This window comes from Dermacentor albipictus, chromosome 6 (assembly GCF_038994185.2).
Source record: "Dermacentor albipictus isolate Rhodes 1998 colony chromosome 6, USDA_Dalb.pri_finalv2, whole genome shotgun sequence".
In the NCBI taxonomy this organism is placed as follows: Eukaryota; Metazoa; Arthropoda; class Arachnida; order Ixodida; family Ixodidae; genus Dermacentor; species Dermacentor albipictus.
Window position 1 is genome coordinate 12,156,867 of NC_091826.1, and position 22,482 is coordinate 12,179,348.

A 22,482-nucleotide genomic window follows, 5' to 3' on the forward strand; every position below is an offset into this window, starting at 1 on the left:
ACCATAAGAATGCCAACGCATTAAAATTTTGGGCAACAAAACGTCATAGTCCTGTTGTCAGCCATGCCATCATCATCACTGTGCCATTGTCATTGTGAGGTCATTGCTATGCCATTAAGTGCTTTGTACAGTAAATCACTTGGGTATGTGTCCTGTTTATTGCACTGCTTTGCTAACATGAGATTACGCTTTCTTCTTTTGCAAAATGAGATTTGCAGGGGAGGAGGCGCAAGAGAGACATGGCAACATCTAGTATTTTATTGAGCTCCACCCCCCCCCCCCCTTCTGTACATTAAACAAATGTCGTCTATTATGCATGTCACACATATTTAGTGTAGAACTTTCGGTCATATTTGCTAATCCACCGAGCAGAGTCATGCATCTTGTAGTCTATAACCCGCTCAATGCTAAATGGATTGATGTTCTTTCTCTCAAGCTCCTCTTCTTCACGCTTGATTTCTTCAAGCAGTTCATTGCTGATTGGTATGGCATCTACAGGAAGCTTGTAACATACCTAGAAACGATACAAAAAACCAGTCAATGCCTCTTTGAACTTGAACTTCTTTTATCAGTTCGAAAGACTTCTCTTAGGATTTCACTCAAAAGGTAGGTTAATCATGTGTATATATTTTTAAACAAATAACTAACTCTTAAGTTTTCTAATCGCTAAGGGATCAATACAAAAGTTGTAGATGACATTGAGATTGACCAATGACAACGTGTGTGGTTATTTTTTCTTGAGAAAAAGAAAGCTTGTGAAATTGGTATTACAGTCAAACTCGGCTATATGGAACTTGCAAAAAGATGCCTATGAGTTCAATATAAGGCATAATTCGATATAAACATGCTAAAGAATTGGATGTCATAAAAGCACATAACATTTATAAAATCACTTTACTGATGAAACTAGCTTAGCTTTGCATAAAATAGTTCTGTATTTTCTTCTGCTTGGGCAATTTCACTACCTGCGACACATGCACTTCGCCACATTGTCTAAAGAGTCGGATCAGCTAAGGCCGCAACCTTCCGCATTCGCGCAGAAGCACCGGACTAGTGCGAGTGCACCAATCACCTCGGAGGATGTGGGCAAAGGACCATCGTTGCTTTCCCCATTGTGCCCATTTTCACTTGTGCTCGGTACAATGTCGGCAATGTAGTCTTCATCATTGGGCGGCTCTCCCGTGGTCGCGACACCATCATCTGCACTCACAAACTCGTCGACTGTTGATGCATCAATGGCTTCTGGAAATACTGACAGCTCGCTCGAAACTTCGGCGACATTGGCAACGGCTTCATCGCACTCATCAGTATTCAGTCATTAACGGGCACGCGGAAGCCATTCTGAAGAAATTTCGGATGAACCACATGTACACAGCCGTGTGTACGCGTCGGGTGCCACGGGCACCGGGTCGCGAGTTTGTGCGCTTTAGTCCTAATCTCCCCCTTATTCTTCAAGATCGTGCCAAGAGTGCTCCTTAGAATCTTGCACGCTGTGGGGACATTCGACCTCTCACCGCGGTCGACCCGGTTTATGATTTCAAGCTTCACGGTGAAAGGCAAATTCTGCCACTTCATCAGGGCAACACTGCGGGAGAAGGCCTACAAGGCACAAACACGACGAACCAGAAAAGTAGCGAGGCAACTCGCACTTGCGCCATCTTGCACGACGAGGGCGCAAGAGCCTCTCATTAGCTGTCCAACAAGCGCTGTGGGCAAGCGAAGATAATTTTTTGTAGGGGGGTGTCGACGGCTCGCCCCACGCTGCGCTGTCACAGTAAAGAGAGTGGTTGGTTGGAGCTGCACCACTGGGGGGAAACTTTTGGAGGCACTTTTGCGCTGCTTGTCCTTCGACATATCGGGAGCCACTGCAATTTTTGTTCGATGTATGCATAATTTTTTTTATATATGCTTATTTTAACTATTCCGTGTTCTGAAATTTTTCGATATACAGAATAATTCAATGTAAACGGGTTCGATATAGCCAGGTTCGACTGTATATACTATGTGACAATGAGACCACATACCAGAGACTGCAGTGGTCTCAAACATAAACATAATCAAATATGGGTACAGACTGCTCCACTGGAAACGAGAGGCACCACTCTTTCCTCAACATGCAGCAGCTTTCAATGCAAGTCTTCAGTCCTCATCAAACACAACACCTTGGCTTTCAATGTGCATAAGATGCATAGCATACTAGATGATAAGGCTTACACTTGAGACCATTTATATCCCTGGCACACCAATACAGTGTTGCGTGGTATTATTAAAATGTTGCTGGCTTTTTCTTGTAGGATAAAAGCACCGCACATGACCTAGGTTGCTTTAAATGTTGTTCTCGACAATTTCTTGACATCCTCCACAATGCTTGCATTGACACCTTATTGATTAGGCAAGTCTATGAAAATCTAACTAAATAACTTAAATTAGATAGTTCTCATTGCACAATGAAAAAATACACTAATAGCTTGAGCAACACCCTCCACAAATAGTGATCATCGTTTGTATAAAGCCCTTAACCTTTTTTTAAATTTCTTGGCGACATTTAGTTGCAACAAGCTAGTACATATCACTGTCACAATTGATGGCAGTCAAGCAAGGCTTCAGAGAAACATGATATGGCGTGGCTTCTGATATTAAGCACCGCCTGCAGCTGCCTAAGGTGCACTGAAAAATACCAGAGGCAACATGCTGGAGTTTATGTCACATATGTTAACTACCAGGTGCCCGCATTATCTGCCTAGGTGACATTTAAAGGCTGCCAATAAGAAAATTAGACAATTACTAGCCCAGCACCTTTCCCAGGATTGCTTCAACAGGATATACTATTCATTTATAACTAATTTAGCCAAAGTGAAATTTCAATGCAGTTGACCTTTAAAAGCAATAAAATAATTCAACTATCAAAGGAAATTCAAGAAAAAGCACTTGCCTGCTGTAAGAGTGGCCTGATTTCCTCAAAATCCACGTGGCCGCCAACTTCGATGATGATACGTCCTGCTTTGATGGGAGTCACATAGTGGTCTATGGCGCCTTTTCCTTTACCCATCCTTTTTCCCTGACCCTAAGGGCACATTTAAACACAAAGGGAAAACAGAGCTCACAAGCAGCAAAAACATAGCACAGTCTAACCCACTGTATTAGGATGGATGTGACCTAGTAAGTTGCAAACAATACTAAAATACCTAGATTATATCCAGCATTCAATATATGCATATATTTGTTACATGGTGATATCGATGATAAACATTATATATTTACTTTGTTATATCCAATAATTCGTCATAATGGTGTCTATGAGGATGAAACAAGCACAGGTATAAAAAATTATTGGACATAACTAAGTAAAGCCAAAACGTCTCTCCTTGATACCAGCATGTAATGAATATATTGTTACGGTGCATTTGGACTGGGCATGCGTGCAAAAGGGAGACGAAGAGGAAGTGGTAGACTGTGTCCTGGAGCTGTGACCTTTGTACCAGCCTGCGCAATCACCACTAAATTTTCCCCATGTAAATAGTTGTAGATACATTTGTGCATCGGGCTTCCTCTTCATAACATTTGCTGGAGGTGCAGGGTAACTACTCGAATGGAACTTCGCAGTGGCCGCCGCTTCAGTCGCAGGAGACGATGCCTTGGTCGGCAATGCCTGCATCCACTGCATCGACTGCCGCACTCACACCTCCGTGTGATCCAGGAGCCTTCTGCTGCACTGATGGCGCCAATGTCGACGACTGGTTGGAGATGTATTAGCGGGTGAGCAGCCACTACAAATGGGATCCCACAGTAATGCTGACGAACATAATTTTTTACTTGGTGGAAACCGCGCGAGTGTGGTTTCAAAACCACGAAGAACTCCGTGACTGCGATACCTGCGAGCAGAAACTGTGAGATCTCTTCAGAAAACCATTGGGTTGGAAGGTTGTCGCCAAGAAAGAGTTGGCATGAGTTCGGATGTCTACCAAAGGCTACGTCGTCTATATGCAAGACATGCTGGCACTCTACTGCAAGGTCGACACAGAAACGACGGAGTCTGAAAAAGTCAGGCATGTCTTAAAAGTTATCGCCGATGACGCCTTCAATTTACTCATTTGTAAGAACTGTACTTCGGAAAATGACATTATAACAAAGTTCAAGCATTTTGAGCAGGTGAAAAGTCGTCATATTTATCAGTCATTTGCACTGCTTCCCAATACATCGTCTTGTGAAGTCTGACAGAACTCTCCTTCATGGCAGCAGCAGCCTTCAGAGCAGCTGATGAAGAATGTGCGCCGTGAGCTGGAAGCCATGTGTCCTGTGGCTCTGTAATTACCTCTCACCAATACATGCGCTCCTTTAGTTCCCCTTGTTCAGGCTATTATGTGCCAAGAACTCACCAATGTCGGCTTGCAGTCAATTTGTACCGTGGCCAGTTCCCGGCCAACCAAACATCCTTCACTCGTGCATACTCAAAATCAGTGGGTCTCCTGTGGTTCTCGCAACATGGCGGAGTGGCGAACACCAGATGACCGACCTATTTGTTTCAGTTGTCACCACGTTGGTCACGTCACCCGATATTGTCGCAACTGCTGGTCATTGATGCCGTTCTTGAACAGCCCTCGTCTAGATGGCAGTTTTCACCATATCCAGCTGCAAGCTGAGCTGAACCTGCACACCACTGACGGTAAGACCGCATGACACCGTTGATCACCGTCGCTGAGCAGTCACCGGTCCCGTTCACCACAAAGCTGTCGCCCATCGTCCAAATCACCCCAGTCCCGTCGCCTGTCGCCGTCATTCTGACCTGGGTGCATACCTTCGGAAAACTAAAAGATGCAGCTCCTTGAGGTGATGCTGCATTGTCGATGCCTCTGCCAAAACCTCTCAACCTGCTGACCAGACGCAATATAATCAATGTAGAAGTTGACGGTGTATTTGTCCCAGTGCTTGTTGATACTGGAGCGCATATCTCAGTGATGAGCAACCGTGTTCGTTGCCACTTGAAAAAAATCCTGACATCTGCCACATCTCATGCTATCCGGGTCGCTGATGGAGCCAACCCATTATCCTCGGCATATGTACTGCCCGAATAATTTTTGCTGGTTTCAACACTTCCATTTTATTTGCTGTTCTAGAACGGTGTTCCCATGACTTGATCTTCGGCCTCAACATTTTATCAGACCATTCAACTCTAACTGACTGCGCTGCTGGCCTCCTCCAACTTGAGCTACCTATTCACTGCTGTCCTCCAAAATCAGCTGAGCCTCATTTATGTTCTGAAGACTTCGTACAGTTGCTGTCTCGAGCCTCTGTGTATATGCCTTTGACATCCTTCCCATCTGTTCTTGATGGCGATTATGTGCTGACTCCTAATGTCAGTGTCCTCCTGCTATGCACAGTTGCCATTCCTCATACCATTGTGACTATCATCGATAACCGCATATTTTTTCTTGTTATAAATTTTGATTTAAATACACAAGTTACCCCGAAAGGCATATAACTCGGTAATGCTTTTTCCATCGACGATTCCGCCTTCTCTGTATTAGATGTTCCGTGCTCGTATGCATCCACCTGCTGTCCGATCAGTTCCACATCGTCCGATCCCGGCATATTTTCGAAGCTGATCACTCAATACCTGCTTCCCAAACAAGCTGCGGCTCTTTGTCACATCCTTGTGTCTTATCGCGACATCTTTGACTTTGAGAATCGCCCGCTGGGACAGACTTCCGTTGTGACCTATAATATTGACATTAGTGATGCTAGTCCTATCCGCCAATGACCTTATCGCGTGTCTCACACAGAACGCCACATTATCGAAGCTGAAGTAGGCAAAATGCTAACCAAAAGTGTAATTGAGCCCTCTCAGAGTTGTTGGGCATCGCCGGTTGTCTTGGTCAAAAAGAAGGATGGCAGCTGGCAATTGTGTGTCGACTACCGTCAACTGAACCAGGTCACAAAAAAGGATGTGTACCCTCTCCTGTGGATTGATGACCCTCTCAACTGCCTTCCTGGATCGAGATACTTCTCTTCAATTGACCTCCAATCCGGTTACTGGCAGATTTCAGTTGATGAACTCGACCGTGAGAACACCACTTTTGTTACACCCGATGGCCTTTACCATTTAAGGTTATGCCTTTCGGACTTTGTAATGCACCAGTAACTTTCGAAAAAATGATGGACTCTCTCCTTCAGGGCTGTAAGTGGTCCACCTGTTTGTGTTATCTGGACAATGTCATCATAATTTCCCCTACGTTTGACAGCCACCTCAGTCGCTTGGCTGCTATTCTTGAAGTCTTTAGTGAGGCTGACCTTCAACTTAACTCTTCCAAGTGCCATTTTGAACACCATGAAGTCAAAGTTATTGGCCACCTTGTCAGTGCTGCAGGTATACAGCCTGATCTCGATAAGATTCATGCAGTCAAGAACTTTCATGTACCCTGCTCAGCAAAAAATGTGCACAGCTTTGTGGGCTTATGCTCCTATTTCCCGGCTACTGACTGACAAGGAGGAAGCCCAATGCACAAATGTATGTACAACCATTTACATCGGCAAAAGTTAGTGGTAACTGCGCAGGTTGGTACAAAGGTCACAGCTGCAGGAGACAGTCTACCACTTCCTGTTTGTCTCCCTCTTGCACACACGGTCCTGTCCAAATGCACTGTAACAATATGCATATACTAGATTGAATAATAGGTATAATGAAGGTATCTTCTTCCCGGATGCATATGAGCACTGTTGAATCAATACATGTGGTCCAGCAGCAACAATCATGACATGGTCATGCACTACACAAATGAACAACCAAAGCCAGGAGGTGTGGAGAAATTGTAGAAAGTAGGGAATATCTGACTATGCATCATTTCAAAATATGAACCAAATCGTTACGTCAGAGTACTCAGTCTATGAATTCTATATTTTTGAACATTCCATAATGGCATAAGAACATGAAGAGTTACCAACCATTCAAGACTAAGGGTACACTGGAAACTTCAGGTTCCTATTGTAGGCTAACCTGGAACTGCGATAACCTATGACTTCTAGTTTATTTGCAAACTACTCAGTTTGCTCAATTCACTTGCCAATGCTGCCACTCTACAACACATCAGTGTTGTCGTAGTGAACGTTCACAGTCATCGATTCAGATTTACTAATGTTCGCCTGTGCACACATGACACCATGCTTGGTAACATAATTAGTAAGCGAATGTTCATTGCAATTCATACAACCAATGAAACTAGGAGCCTTGCTTCAAGTTGTCTAATACTTTGCGACTGCCATCGATGCTTCACTTTTAGGTTGAAATGACAACTGCTTTATTAGCATTGTCCTGCATGCTTCATTTCATATTTTTGGAAGCCAAAAAGTGTTAAATATACAGAGCACCCATTTTCTGACCATTATTAACCTATTCAATAAAAAAATTTCACCATTCCAAACACCTCTAGTAGAAAGCTCACAGAAACAACACACAGACAGACAGGAAAGACTTTCAAGAAGGATAACTCTACTCTAGAACATCAAGGATCACCTCACCATCTTCATGCCACACATGGGAATCATAACATTTGCAAACACTGGGGCAAAATCACTGGCTAGAAAAAAAAGGACATTCAGTCATGTGCAGTTATACCAACAGACAAAAGATCTACAGAAAGAAGCTATACCTTTTTGGTAATAGGCTTCCATGGTGGGTCAATCCTCCACACGGCAAACATTCTAGTCACATCAAGTTTTTTGTTTATATTGAGACGGATCATGTCAATGTGACCTGGTCGAAGGAAGGCACCTGAAAGGGCCTGAAAATCAGAGTGAAAAGCACTGCTTTAAAACAATGGTGTACTGTCTGTTGAAATCAGACTGTACTGAGAGCCAATCTTTTTTTCTGAGTGAGAGAGAGAGAGAATCAACTTTAGTACTGAGCCCTTAGTGACAGTTGGTGCGCGCTGGCACCAGATGGGGTGGAACCTTCTTCTCAGGTCCCATATGCGTCCAGCAGTTCCTGGCCCCTAGCCGCCAGCGCGAGCTGGGTCGGTAGGTCGGGGCTGGACAACAAGGTCTCCCATCGCTCGGGGGGGGGTTCTTGAGCTTAGTGCACTCTGCAAGGATGTGTGCTAGAGTGCCTTTTGACCGTTTGCAAAAAGGGCATGAGGTGTCATGCTCTGTTGGGAACATCTTGTGCAAGAGCACGGGATGCGCTAGCGACCCCGCTTGCATGCGTCACACGATCGTTTGCTGCATTCGGCTGAGTTGCAGATGCGGACGGGGAAGCCTACATCTGCCGCTTCTGTACATTTGCGTTATTTCTTTGTAACTTGTCACGGGGTGCAGTAGCTCTGGCTTGTCCTCGGCGTGGATTAACAGTTCTCGGGCATAGTGCACAACTATACTGGCACGTCTACTCTCAGTTACAATGATAAGCTGAGAAGGTGGGCAACCATGCCAGGCAAAATGAAGAGGAAGTCTTTGCCCTGCGCCAAATCTAATTTTCGTATTGAAATACATGTAAGAAGCAGAAATTCTCTAGACTACTACAGAATTTATTTGGTTTAAATTTGGTACACTTGGAAAAGAAAGCTAGAATCTAGCAACTGTTGGAAGTGAAATTTCAATGTAGGGCCTCGAACTTTTTGCCAAAATTGCCTGAACTGCCTAACACTGAAAACGAAGAATGAATGAATGAATAAATAAATAAATAAATAAATAAATAAAAGCTGAAGCCTGAAACTTACAACTCTAACTTTGCATACCAATAACAAATACAGGGCAACATAGAACAATTTTGTACACTGTATCGGTTATACATTGTCTAAAGCAGACATATGATGTGTATTAGCTTACAGCTTGTGTGATATAGTTAGTGTTTACCCAAGTTTTGCAGAAGTCCTGCTCATAAATTACTGGTATGATTCAGATCGGTGGAAAATACATGAATTTTGTCCACTTTAGATGACTGCAGTTTACAGAATTGTGCTATCTTTTTGTTCCAGAGCTGCAAAGTAGTAAACTATGATGGTTCACTTTAAAAAAAGATATTCCTGATTTTGGCAATTTTCATTTAAAAAATCACACTCTAATAAAAAATGTGCTGCCAATTAGCAGTAGACTTTACATTTTTGCTTTAGATACTCAACAAAGTCAATTGGGTGGATGCCAGACGAATTATTTTTGTGTTCTCACGTATAGATAAAAGCTCACAACACAAAGGCTTTTTCGTTAATAGGGCCTCTTTGTAGCTCTCCCCTCCAAAACCAGCGTATCTGCTTATGGGCACACTGCACTCACCATTATGCCATACTGGTTGTATAACAGTCTGTTGTGCACGAGCTCAGCCCCACGGATGGTGGCTAGGTCTTTGAACATCTTTGGAGGCCGCACACCATGTGGGTACGTTGGCACCTTTTCAAGGTTGCGTAGTTTCCTCTCCTCTGGGAACTCCACACCTGAGATTGGAGTGGCAAGAACAGCGAAACCAAAAGTAAGAATCCTTGCCTAATGGTAAATTCGCCTTGTTTGGTTTAAGCTTCTTTCTTTTTTTAATTCTGTAGGGCTTTGGTTGAACAATTCATGGTCCTCTAACCTCCCCCAACGCAGCACAGACACTGCTATTGGCAGGCTACATTTAATGCAATATGAAAACAGATGATAAATTGAAGCTAAGGTGATTCTATCATATATATATTGTAATGTAGATTGAAGACGAGTCTTACAAATATACGCTTCTCTTTAATGGCGGGCCAGAAGAAGAGCATGAAGCGTACGCGCTTCGTCGTCTTCCATGGCGCCGGCCATTGCGCGCGCCGCCCCGCGGTGCGGGAGCCCCACATCATTGTGTCAATTGGCCCCCATGCGTAAAGCGACCGTCTCGGTAGCATCGAAAAGTTCTTTCGGTGACAAGTAATGGAGCTCCTCAGGTGCATTTCGGCGTTCATGTACGCGCATAGTAGGGTTTCATGCGCACTACATGAACAACTTCAGCGCGAGGACGACGATGGGGCAAACCGGGGTCAGAACTGCAGGGGACGACTTCGTAGGTAACGTCACTGAGGCGGCGTGTAACCTTGTAGGGACCAAAATACCGGCGGAGCAACTTTTCCGAGAGTCCACGGCGACGGATGGGTGTCCAGACCCACACGAAGGCACCAGTATTGTAATGGACGTCGCGTCGACCCTGATTGTACCGAAGGGTGTCGGCATGCTGTTGGCTCCGGATACAATGCCGAGCAAGCTGGCGGGCTTCTTCAGCTCTTTGTACGAACTCTTCTACGTGTTCGCTGGTCAGGCTATTATCAGCCAGAGGTAGCGTGGTGTCAAGTGTGGATCTGACGTGACAACCGTATACAAGATCGAACGGCGCATACTGCGTAGTCTCCTGTACAGCAGTGTTATACGCGAAGGTCACGTACGGTAAAATCTCGTCCCACGTCTTGTGCTCTACGTCGATATACATGGAGACAGCATTCTGTTCAGACGCTCCGTTAATCCATTGGTCTGAGGGTGATACGCAGTGCTCTTGCGGTGAGAGCTGGAGAACGTCGTGCATAAGTTCGGCTGTAAATGCTCTACCGCGGTCGGTGATGACAACAGACGGTGCACTATGTCGTAGGACGATGTGGTGTACAAAGAACTTGGCCATTTCATATGAGTTTGCTTGCGGAATAGCTTCGGTTTCAGCGTACTGAGTTAAGTAGTCGGTAGCGACAACTATCCATTTGTTGCGCGAAGAGGTCACTGAGAATGGCCCAAGTAGATCCATTCCTATTTGTTGGAACGGTGCTTGAGGAGGGTGCACAGGGTGGAGAAAGCCAGCCAGTTTAACTGGTGGTTTCTTGCAGCGCTGACAATCGCGGCAGGTCTTCACGTACCGTTTCACAGAAGAATAAAGCCAGGGCCAGCAATACTTCTGTCGTATCCTTGCTAATGTTTTAGCGAATCCCAGGTGTCCCGCGCATGGCTCATCATGGCAGGCTTGCAAAATGTCTTGGCGCAGCGCCGACGGCACGACAAGGAGGTACGTATTGGGACCGCTTCCGCAGTTTTTCCTGTAAAGGATGTTGTTGTGCAAGCAGTATGATGATAAGCCGTGCACGAGCGAGCGGGGTAAAACACCTTCAACTACTTGGAGGCGCTCGATCAGCGGCAGCAGTTCAGGGTTAGCGCACTGGTTCTCAGCCATTTTCATGGCGTCAATAACGTTGACAAATGGCAAGTCATGGTCAGGGTCCGATGACGTTGTAGGGAGTGGTGCACATGACAAACAGTCAGCGTCGCTGTGCTTCCTCCCAGATCAGTAGACAACTGTTGTGTCGTACTCTTGTAAGCGCAGGCTCCAACGGGCTAGTCTGCCTGAAGGATCCTTGAGGTTGGCAAGCCAGCACAGGGCGTGGTGATCGCTGACAGCCTTAAAGGGTCTACCGTACAAGTAGGGTCGGAATTTACCAATTGCCCACACAACCGCTAAGCATTCTTTTTCAGTGGTTGAGTAGTTCTTCTCAGCCTTGGTGAGACTGCGGCTTGCATAAGCAATGGGGCGTTTCGCACCAGCTTGCCACTGCATAAGAACTGCACCGAGACCCGTATTAATGGCGTCAGTATGGATTTCAGTGTCAGCGTCTTCGTCGAAATGAGCAAGTATCAGGGCCGCCTGCAAACACTGGCGCAATTTATTGAACGACTGCTGCTGCTCGTCCGCCCAAATGAAAGGCACATCGTCGCGTGTAAGCCATGTCAGAGGCTCAGCAATTCTCGAGAATCCCTCGACAAAGCGCCTATAATATGCGCACAAACCAAGGAAGCGTTGGACAGCCTTCTTGTCTCTGGGTGGTGAAAACTCGGCGACAGCAGCCTAACTTGTCTGGGTCGGGTCGGACGCCTTTAGGACCAACGACATGGCCAAGAAATTTGAGCACTTGGAACCCGAAGTAGCACTTTTCAGGCTGGATGGTGAGGCCAGCAGTACGGATCGCAGCGAGGACACTCTTGAGTCGTGCAAGATGTTCGTCGAACGTGCTCGAGAACACGACGACATTGTCCAAGTATACGAGGCAGGTTTGCCATTTGAGTTCAGCAAGCACGGTATCCATCATCCATTGAAAAGTGGCAGGTGCGGAACAGAGACCGAAGGGGAGAACTTTGAACTCATAAAGCCCGTCAGGTGTCACAAACGCTGTTTTTTCACGATCCCGTTCATCAACTTCGATTTGCCAATACCCTGATTTAAGGTCCAACGAAGAAAAATACTTGGAGTGCTGTAGACGATCTAATGCGTCGTCTATGCGAGGCAATGGATAAACATCGCGCTTGGTGACACTGTTCAATTTCCTGTAATCTACACAGAACCGTAGTGTGTTATCTTTCTTTCTGACTAACACTACAGGGGAGGCCCACGGGCTTGTGGACGGCTGGATCACGTCGTCTTGGAGCATCTCTTTCACCTGATGCTTGATCGCTTCCCTTTCCACTGGAGACACTCTGTAAGAATGCTGACGAACAGGACGTGCAGACTCGTCCGTAATTTTGGACGTGCGCCGTACTTTGGAAGACATTGAAAAACAGCCCGCAAATTCATTCACGAGGCTCAGTAGGTAGTCTTTCTGATGGTCTGGCAGAGCAGTGTTAACGTGAATCCGTTCTTTTAGGCTGGGTAACTCTCAGATTGCTGAGACGATGCGATTTCCAATGTGGCAATGTCAGTGACATTAATTATTTCGTGAAGAAATGCGATTGTCGTTCCTCGCAGTACATGCCGATACTCGTTGCTAAAGTTTGTTAGCAAAACGACTGAACGTTTGTTTTGCACCTGAAGAAGCCCTCTGGCTATGCAAATGTGGTGCTCAAGAAGCAGGGGGATGTTGGCTTCAGCAATTCCTCCGGCGTCGTCTTCCATGTTGCATCGAACAAGGGTAAGCATGCTGCTCTTGGGTGGCAACATGACATGATCGTCAGCTACGCGAAGCGCGATGTCACTGCAGTTGTCATTACTGTGCGCTATGGCTTGCGTAGTAGCGAAGCTAACTCTGGACTCTTGCAGGTCGATGATGGCACCGTTCGCCTGAAGGAAATCCATGCCGAGTATAAGGTCCTTTGAACATTCAGGAAGAATGACGAAGTCACCGATGTACGTGAAGCCCCGAATGTTGACTCATGCCGTGCACCGGCCCATTGGAGTTATGAGGTGCCCTCCTGCAGTATGAATCTGAGTTCCGGTTCATTGCGTCGAAACTTTGTTCAGTGTGTGCGCGAGCTTCTGGCTCATAACAGACGTGTCTGCACCCGGGTCGATTAGCGCCGTGAATTCGTGGTCATCGATGGTAACTGGTACGTTGCAAGATACTGACACCGAACTACACTGCTTTCTTGGCGTCTCAATTACGTAATTTCGCGGTCGCCGTTGTAGAGGACCTTCAGCGTTCGCAACGTCAGCGACCTCACCTCTGCAGGTCGCTGGACTCAGTTTTCCCGGGAGGCAGGGCCGGGTGAGCGACGCCTTGTTGTGCTCGGCGTGAAGATGGGGTTGGAAGACTTGTATCGGGCAGGTGACAGTGATTGCGGGGCCACGGAATCATGGGCCAAACAAGCTCCTGGCGTCCGCGAGGTGGGCTTCAACCTCGAGGGGGCGTTCACCATTGCGCAGGCACAGTGCATTCAGTGAAAATCCACGGAGCCCAGCTCGGCGGTAAGGACACACCCTGTAGAGGGGGTTGGCTTCACCGCAATGAAAACACAAGGGTCTCCGGTCTGCAGTGCGCCATACGTCATTCTTGCGGGGTGGTCGTGTTTCAGCCATTAATGGCGTGCGGCGAGTCCTGAAGTCGGCAGTTGCTTGTTCAACGGCGCACACACCAAGGAAGTCCGGGACATCGCGCGCATCGTGAAAAGTCGGAGACAACGAACTTTGCGCAGCTTCCGCATACGACATGCGAAGTTGTGGCTGCCGTACCTCGGGCTGTGGTGCCTCGCTTCGCTTCGGGACTTGTACTGCCTGCCTGATTTCTTCCCGGACGACCTCAGCCAGAGCGAGTCGCGGTACCGATACCAAAGCCACCTGAAGCTTTTGGAGCTCTTCTCGGATAAGCCTAATGAGCTCCCGCAAGGCGTTGGTATTGTCCGAGGGTATAGCGAGAGGGTCCCGCGATAGGGTCGACACGTCGCAGTTGTACTGCCTTATTCGTTGCTGCAGTGCCTTTTCCATTGATATGGCTTCCGCGAGAAACTCTGGAACGGTCTTTGGTGGGTTGCGTATTAGGCCACCGAATAACTCTTGCTTGACACCACGCATCAATTTCCTAACCTTCTTTTCTTCAGGCATGGATGGATCCGTGTGTCGGAAAATTCGGCACATATCTTCGACAAACATTGCGACGCTTTCGTTTGGCCGCTGTACACTCGCCTGAATTGCAGATCCAGCTCGCTCCTTGCGATCGAGGCTGGCGTATGTGCTGATTAGCTGGCGTCGAAATTCGTCCCATGTCGATAAGGCCGCCTCACAGTTCTCAAACCATGTCTGCACTTAGTACTCGAGGGCAAAGTAAGCGTTGCATAGCTTGCACTCTGGAGTCCAGCCGTGGAATTCTGTGACGCGCTCAAAGTGATCGAGCCAGTCCTCAACATCCTCGAAGGTGTCCCCATGGAAGGATGTGGGGATTCGCGGCTGGTTAAGGAGGACCTCGGTTGGTGCCGTTGAGGAAGAAGACAGAACTGATGTACTCATCTTTCCGACTCGATTGGATAGAGGCTCGTGCTCAGGTGGCAGTCCTTGAAGTCGACGGCCTGTCCGTACGTGAACAAGAGTCAGCTCAACCGGACTTCATAATTGGCTTGTAGATGGCGTTCGATCTGGGAGTGGTAGCATGTACCCAGCACCTCCATCAGAAAAATGGAACATAGATTGAAGACGAGTCTTACAAAATAGACGCTTCTCATTAATGGCTGGGCAGAAGAAGAGCATGCAGCTTAGGCACTTCGTCGTCTTCCATGGCGCCAGCCGTTGTGCGCGCTGTCCCGCGATGCGGGAGCCCCCACATCATTGTGTCAGTGTATATTATATATATATATATATATACATACATGTTGTGACGCGAAGCGCCAACTGATAAGACAAGACGATGCATTGACGGGGGAACCGCGGAACTGCCTTTATTCTGATGGCAATCGCTTATATACACTTGATATAATTGACAGCGCCCCCTATACACAACACATTCCTCCTCATTAACAAAAAAAAGAAAGGAAATAAAATCAATCCACTTTCGCGCACTCACTTCACATCACATGAAACGAACGACTTTCTTACTGTCAGGTAAGCTCGTAGTCTTGATATCGTGCTGGCACTCTTCTTGTTCGTTCCGGCCTGGTGCGAGATGGTGCTGTGGTTGTGGCCAATTGCGATCGAGAATTGGCTTGCTGATCGGGAACCTCTAGAATAGACTCCGTTACTGTGGGCTGTGCACCGTCACAATGCCTGGCGCTTCCCTCGATGTCTTCTGATGGCACCATTTCAGATTGATTCTCGACGGTAGTAGGGGTATTTTGCTCCGCCATCTTCCCTATGTGAAGATCCAGGTCGCAGGGAAACCCCGAGGCCGCACTGCGTTGCGCTGTAACCGCGTCAGCTAGTGCCTGTCCTGTCCCAACTTTACCAATTACTGTTAGTTTTGATGCGTTCCATTTCGTACCGTTCGCCAGCAAAAACGAATTCGTGCCCACTCGTCTCTTCACCTGGATCGGCAAAGAAAACTTGTGTTTCGTCTTTGGTCCGCCTTGCTTTATTTTTACGAAATCCCCTGGCTCAATGGTAGACGCTCTGGCACCTCGTTTTTCATCGGTGTACTTTTTTGTTCGTTGTTGCTGCTCCTTAACGCGCTGTTTCAACTTTTCCATGGCGGCACGCGGCTCCTCGAAAAATTCCCTTTCTGGGAGGCCAACAACATCCAATCTTGTTCTGGGTCTTCTTCCATGCAGTAGGTAAGCCGGTGACGCTCCTGTAATTGCATGTGGGGTGGCCCTGTAAACACCCAGGTAGTCCCAGATTGCCTCCTTCAGTGGTCTTCGTTCCAATGCCGCAACCTGAATATAATCCTTGAGAATGCGGTTGAACCTCTCAATCTGACCATTGCATTGCGGGTAGTACAATGTTGCAACACAATGCTGGATTCCCCGATCTCGTAAAAACTGCTCAAAACATGTCGACATAAACTGACGCCCATTGTCAGACACAATGCTTTTCGGGTACCCTTCTCTCGCAAAAAGTTCCAAAAGCACTTTCACTACTGCCTGTGCAGTGATTGTGGACACAAATGCCACCTCGGGCCACTTGCTGTGGTAATCAATAACAGTGATTGCAAACCTGCACTCCGGAGGGGCTCGCTCCATCGGCCCAACGATGTCGATTCCCAGCTTTTCCCACGGCTTCTCGGGCCACTTTACTGGCTCCAATGGGGCCATTACGGTTTTTGCCGATTTATCTGATGCTTTGCAGATAGCACAATTGCTAACCAGCGATTCCACATCCCTGTCCATTCCGGGCCACCAGTACTGTTCCCTTAACCGTTGTTTGGTCCTTACAATGCCTGGATGTGATTCATGTGCCATCATGACCAGCCTGGAAGTGAGTGTCGATGGGGGAACGACCCGTTCCGCGCGAAACAGTAGCCCGTCTATCACCGACAGCTCTTCTTTTATACGAAAAAAAGACCTTAAATTTCCAGCTAAACAGCCCTTTTCCGGCCATCTGGACGTAAGATGCTGCGCCACCTCATTTAATAATGAATCATCAGCTGTTTCTGCTTGCAATTCACTCTTAGTGATCATGCTGGAAACCACAGCAACTACTTCCTCCACCGGTTCGTCCTCTGCAGAGGTCAAAGGTAACCTAGAAAGTGCATCCGCAACGACATTGGTGTTCCCCTTTGTGTACTGCACAGTGAAGTTGTATCTCAAAAGTCTAGCACACCAGCGTTCAATACGCAGTGGGCGTCTTCCAACCCCATTTGTGGACAGCAGTGTCACCAAAGCCTGATGATCAGTTCGTAAGACAAACCTGCGGCCCCACAGATAAACGTGCCAATGTTCGCAAGCCCATAAACATGCCAGCGCCTCTCGTTCCCCGGTAGAGTACTTGCGTTCTGTAGGAGTTAGTGTCCTCGAAGCGAATGCCACTGTACGTACTTCTCCGTCGACTACCTGCTGGAGCACAGCTCCCAGTCCATATGCCGAGGCGTCAGTGGTCACTTGTACAGGCAAAGACTCATTGAACATAGCCACCACCCCGCATGATGACAGCATCTCCTTGATCCTGCAAAAGCTCTCCTCGGTGCTCTGATCCCACACGAACTTCTGTCCTTTACGAAGAAGTCGTCGCAGCGGCTCCACCACCTCTGCATAATTGGGAAGAAAATGTGAGTAATAGCCTACAAGCCCAAGGAAAGACCGCAGCGAGACTACATCGGCAGGCGTTTGTGCTTTAATCACAGCATCCACCTTTGACTTGAGTGGGGCAAGACCACTTGCACTCACACGATGACCCAAAAAGGAGAGTTCCTTGACAGCGAACAAGCATTTCTGATTTAGCTGCAGCCCCGCCTCAGCGATCCGATGCAATACCTCGCGAAGGTTACGGTTGTGCTCGTTCTTAGTCTTTCCAAAGACTATGATGTCGTCGATATAAAACAACACGCCCTTGCAGCCTTTCAAGATTTCTTGCATCATTCGCTGAAACGCGGCTGGTGCTGATGCGAGGCCAAAACACACTCTGCGGAACCTAAATAAGCCTTCGTGCGTAATAAACGTCGTTAATTCGCGACTATCTTCGGCTAATTCCACTTGATGGTAGGCTGCAGCAAGATCCAGTTTCGAGAACCATGCTGCTCCGCTCAGCGCATGCAACAGTTCCTCAGTGTGCGGCAAAGGGAATCCATCAATGACTACTGCTTTGTTCGGCTCGCGTAAATCGACGCATAGACGAATAGTTCCATCCTTCTTCTGCACAACCACTATAGGAGACACCCATTCCGCAGCACTGACTTTTTCTATAATGCCTGCATCCAATAATCTTGCCAGTTCAGCCGCTACCTTCTCTCGCAGCGTCAGGGGCAAACGTCGAACCTTCGCTGCTACTGGTTTTACATCTGTACGCCGCTTCACAGAATGTACGAAGTTTTTCGCTAATCCCAACTTATCAGCGAAAAGAAAGGAAAACTCACATAATTCAGGAGGAAGCGACTTGGGGCTGACCGTGATTTGCAAACATTCCAGTGTAGAACCGATGATGTGCAATTGCAGCTGGTGGACCCCATCCAGTCCTAGTAATGCCATGCCTTGGGGAACAACGTAAAATCGAAGGCAAGCCGAGTTGTTCCCGCGTACAACTCTGGCTGTGAACCATCCCAAGACCGGAATTTTCTTCTGTGAAAAATCCCGCAGCGTCGCTGAAGCCGCAGTCAAAGGAAAGCTGTTGGCGAACTTGGCTCGATAAACGTGGTCTGGCAAAATAGACACCGACGACCCAGTATCTACCAGCAACTGAAGTGGCTCGTTCTCAATAACGACGTCAACGACCAAAGTCCTTCGTTCCACTTGTCTGACCGCCAGTACAGTGAGCACGTACTCCTCGCTAGCGCCGTCGTTTCGGACCGTCCGCACGTCCCGCTCTGCCGACCTGCCACAGACCGCTCGAAAATGTCCCATTCTGTGGCACTGGGAGCAACGTTTCCCCCGTGCTTTGCATTCCTGTGAATTAGCTAGGTGCCTTGTAGAGCCGCACCGGTAACACTTGCGCACCGGCGTCATTGCCGCGTCGCTGTCTGGACTTTTGCCTTGAGATACATGCTGCACGATGTCCGTTTGTGATGACCCTTGGTCATAGATCGCAGCCCCCTCCGCTGCCTGCTCGTACGTCTGTAGCATTTCCACTGCCTCTGCGAGCGTAAGTTGTGACCCCTTCACGAGCAATTTCTGTCGCAGCTCAGTGCTCCGTACTCCGTCAACAACCCTGTCTCGTAGAGCCGCTTCCAAGAATTGCCCGAAGTCGCACGTCTTTGCTAACTGTCGGAGAGCACTGACGTACTCTCGTATCGGCTCGTTCGGCAGTTGCCGACGTAACGTGAATCGACGTCGCTCGACCAGTACGTTGACGGTGCTTGAGAACTGCCGCTCCAATAGGCTCAACGCCTCCGTGTAACTATCCCCTTCACTTGCCTCCGTCCTGTCTTTTCCTGCTGGTTTGCTTGTCTCCGGCCCGGCTTTTGTCGTGTCTGACGTTCGTGCCGGCTCTGGGCCCAATGTGCGAAAAACACGGCGTCCCTCGACCCCAAGACATTGCAGCAGAATGGCCTTTTTCCGTAGTGGCGGTTGCGCGTCCATCTCCGTCGCTTGAAGAAAATTTGTGAAATCATCGCGCCACTGCTCCCATGGAATTGTCGCATCTCCAGGAGTCTCCAGGAAAGGCGGTAATGGCAGTAGTCCGTACGCTGCCATTTCGTAGGTGACGCCCCTTGGAACAGCACGGAGCCAGGTAAGGGAAAACAGTTCGTCGCTAGCTCGCTAGCTTCGCCGACTGCGCCAGATTGTTGTGACGCGAAGCGCCAACTGATAAGACAAGACGATGCATTGACGGGGGAACCGCGGAACTGCCTTTATTCTGATGGCAATCGCTTATATACACTTGATATAATTGACAGCGCCCCCTATACACAACAATACACACACACACACACAAGAAATAAAGCTATAGGCCAAATGAATTGAGTATGCACGAAAATCCCTTCAAATATATCATTGTGATGAAAATGACAAGTGAAAACTCAAGCATTTCAAAGGGAACTTTCAGAAGACATATGAATCATGACATTGAGTATTACCCTAAATTTTTGAAAATGCCATTGCACAGGCCGCGCGCTTCGGTGATGCCCTTTTGTCGAAAATGAGTTTAGGTAAGTTCGAGGCTCGTAACCACGCCGTACAGAAGTCCCAGCAATTCAGCATTGGGGACATATTTCGGTAGACGACATCTAGTTCTATCAACCAAGATTTAACAAGCGGCCAGCACGTTACCTTCGTACGTTGGAGGCACCTTCCACAGCTTGAGGCCCATGCAGGTAACCACTTGAGGAACCCGAGCTTCATGAACGAAAAGTAGAATGTGGGAAGCTACAGCCATAATAAAAGAAGACCTAGATACAGCATCCCGCCACGACGAGTGCAGCCACCCACGAGGTCAGATCATGAACTGTGCATATATTGAATCTCATGTGTCAGCACACTAGTTAAGTGTTGAGATCAGACATGGCGAGCGAGTTTAAATACCGCTGTCACGGCACATACGATCACGATCAAGGTCGATTTTCTCGATTGCGATTGGACATTGGATACTTTGTGCAAGTTGCGTAATAGAGCCACAGAACACGCGTGTTTGAGCCACGATACTAAAGCCGGTCGTGGTTTGAGCAATCACAAGTGAGAAATTCGATATCGCGATCCAAAGTGCCCGTGTGACTGGGGCGTCACACGGCAGTCTTTTGATCGCCATCGAGCTTGATTCGGATCGAATTCATCGGTCGCGATCGGCTTCTTTGCTCAATCTGCGGGAGGGCGCCAATCGCGGTCGATGATTTCGATCCGGATCGGGCTCAATCGCTATCGAAAGTGGCCCTGTGACACCGGCATTATGGGACTCCGCGAGCACACCGTGATCGGTCTGACGACGAGGTGCATGAACTTACTCTTTTAATTTTTGGCTTGTAATAAAGCACAGTTCCATGAGCACTAGAGAAAAAGAATAGTGCTTACATCTGCAGCTCTGCATAGATTTCGATGCAACGGTGAGCATGACTGACATGGGAGCCGCCATGTTTTTCTACTACGCTTTCGGTATTATTTCCCACTCTTTCGCACAAGCACAAGAGAAATCTGAAAGACATAAGTGATATGCATACAACATAATTTAAATCTTAATGAACAGAAAAGTTTTCAGGCCATTGTTCTGACGCCCTGTGCATATTTAGTGTTTTCGGTTTGCATCATTCACATATTAATTAACTTCATCATCATCATCGATCGAGAAGCGCTTTTTTGCGCTGCATGTTGTATGGTTGTATTCTGTTCCTGCATTGCGCAATCGAGCAGTTTTGCCTGTGGTTTTGCTTCGCGTCTACGCGGTTTCGCCGATTTCGCGCTAAAAATTGTGTATATCTGCAGCCACGCGGGAAAACTCAGCGTACTGCGCTGTCAGCAGCTTTGTTTTGTTGTTTGTTTGTTGCAAGGCCACGGAACAGCTACCGAAGCGATTGCGGGAAGTGGATCGCATTTTCTTTTTTGTGACCGCACGCAGCAGCAGCCCATACATACATGTGCTGGGTAGTTCTGAACTTAGTGTCACACATTACTTCCCCCCTTTTCTTTGGCTTCTGGATTGGATTGGCGCGGCTCGCTACGTACTTGCGCAAGCTTTTCCGAGCGCAGATTGGTGTGCGCCTGGTTTCTGCACTAGGCTGTTATGCGATCGCTTTTTTGAGCGCAGATTGATGTGAACCTTGTTTCTGCACTAGGCTTTTGCACGATTGCCTGCTTTTTGCACTAGGCTTTCAAAAGGCAAAGTGAGCGTCGCTTACTGCGGAAGTGCAGCGCCGCGGGCCTACCGTGTATGGAAGCGCGCAGCAATGCCGGGAAACATTCATACAAAAGCAAAGGGTCAGAAAAGTGCGCTTTATTTTCCATTACTATGTCACACTGGGTAGCGCCGTGCGATCGCTTCTAATAAACGCAGAAACGAGTCCTTGCAGCGCATGTGCCCATTAATCGATGCCCACCATAGCCATATCAGGTGCGACTCGAGAAGCTGTAGAGTCACCCTGTAGCCGGCGGAGTCGAGGTAGCGCTTCACCTTCTGCCAGTAGCTTTCGATTTTCTGGGTGTGAGCGCCCGTGATTGGGTCTACAAAGTTCATGCTGTGGTTAACAGCCTCCCATTGCAAATTCAGTCTTGCTCCGTTAGCCCCCACCAAGTTCGGGATGCAGTTGTATGCGGCCGATTCATCACTGTGGATGGTGGTTCCCGGTTCAACGTTGGCTGCAATAATGGGGCCTAGCGTCGCCGCGTCTCGTCGGTCGACCTTGAATAGTCGGAGCTCCCCGGTGGTCACGCAGATCATGCCGAATACCCATGGTCCACGATCTGCAATGCCACCGTAATTTTGGCGGCTCGGCGGAACCTTGTCGCCCGTCATCAGGCGGCCTCGATTGTATTTTCGCTTGCCGCGAAGGAGGCATTCATCAATTTGCACAATCCTCCCGGGGCCACCGAGTGGGGGTCGCGCCAGCAGGTCGTCCCGCACGACCTCACGAGCGTAGTTCCTCCAGTCGGCGATGACATGGTCCGACAGATTAAGCAAGTCGCCGGTCATCTCCTTCATGAGCCACGTGCCTATGTTTTTGCTCACGCAGTACGTGAGCCAAATCACTTGCCGCCTGCAGTAAGCGACGCTCACTTCGCCTTTTGAAAGCCCAGTGCAAA

The 22,482-nt window shown here is 48.0% G+C and overlaps 1 protein-coding gene across 4 annotated transcripts; it reads right to left on the minus strand.

Annotated features, from left to right (window-relative positions):
• Positions 1–292: 292 nt before the first annotated feature.
• On the minus strand, positions 293–20,903 carry mRpL16 (mitochondrial ribosomal protein L16). Of its 4 annotated transcripts, none has more exons than XM_065447006.1 (6): positions 20,761–20,903; positions 20,026–20,091; positions 9,262–9,419; positions 7,644–7,775; positions 2,933–3,064; positions 293–514 (listed from the first exon to the last, which is right to left on the minus strand). In XM_065447006.1, the coding sequence occupies exons 1-6, from the start codon at positions 20,819–20,821 to the stop codon at positions 320–322; spliced, it is 744 nt and encodes a 247-aa protein (XP_065303078.1). In that variant the 5' UTR covers positions 20,822–20,903; the 3' UTR covers positions 293–319. The 4 variants fall into 4 exon arrangements, with proteins under 4 accessions (XP_065303078.1, XP_065303077.1, XP_065303080.1 ...); XM_065447005.1 differs by having other exon boundaries at positions 20,026–20,121; positions 20,761–20,836; XM_065447008.2 differs by lacking the exon at positions 20,761–20,903 and adding an exon at positions 20,694–20,757.
• Positions 20,904–22,482: the final 1,579 nt, after the last annotated feature.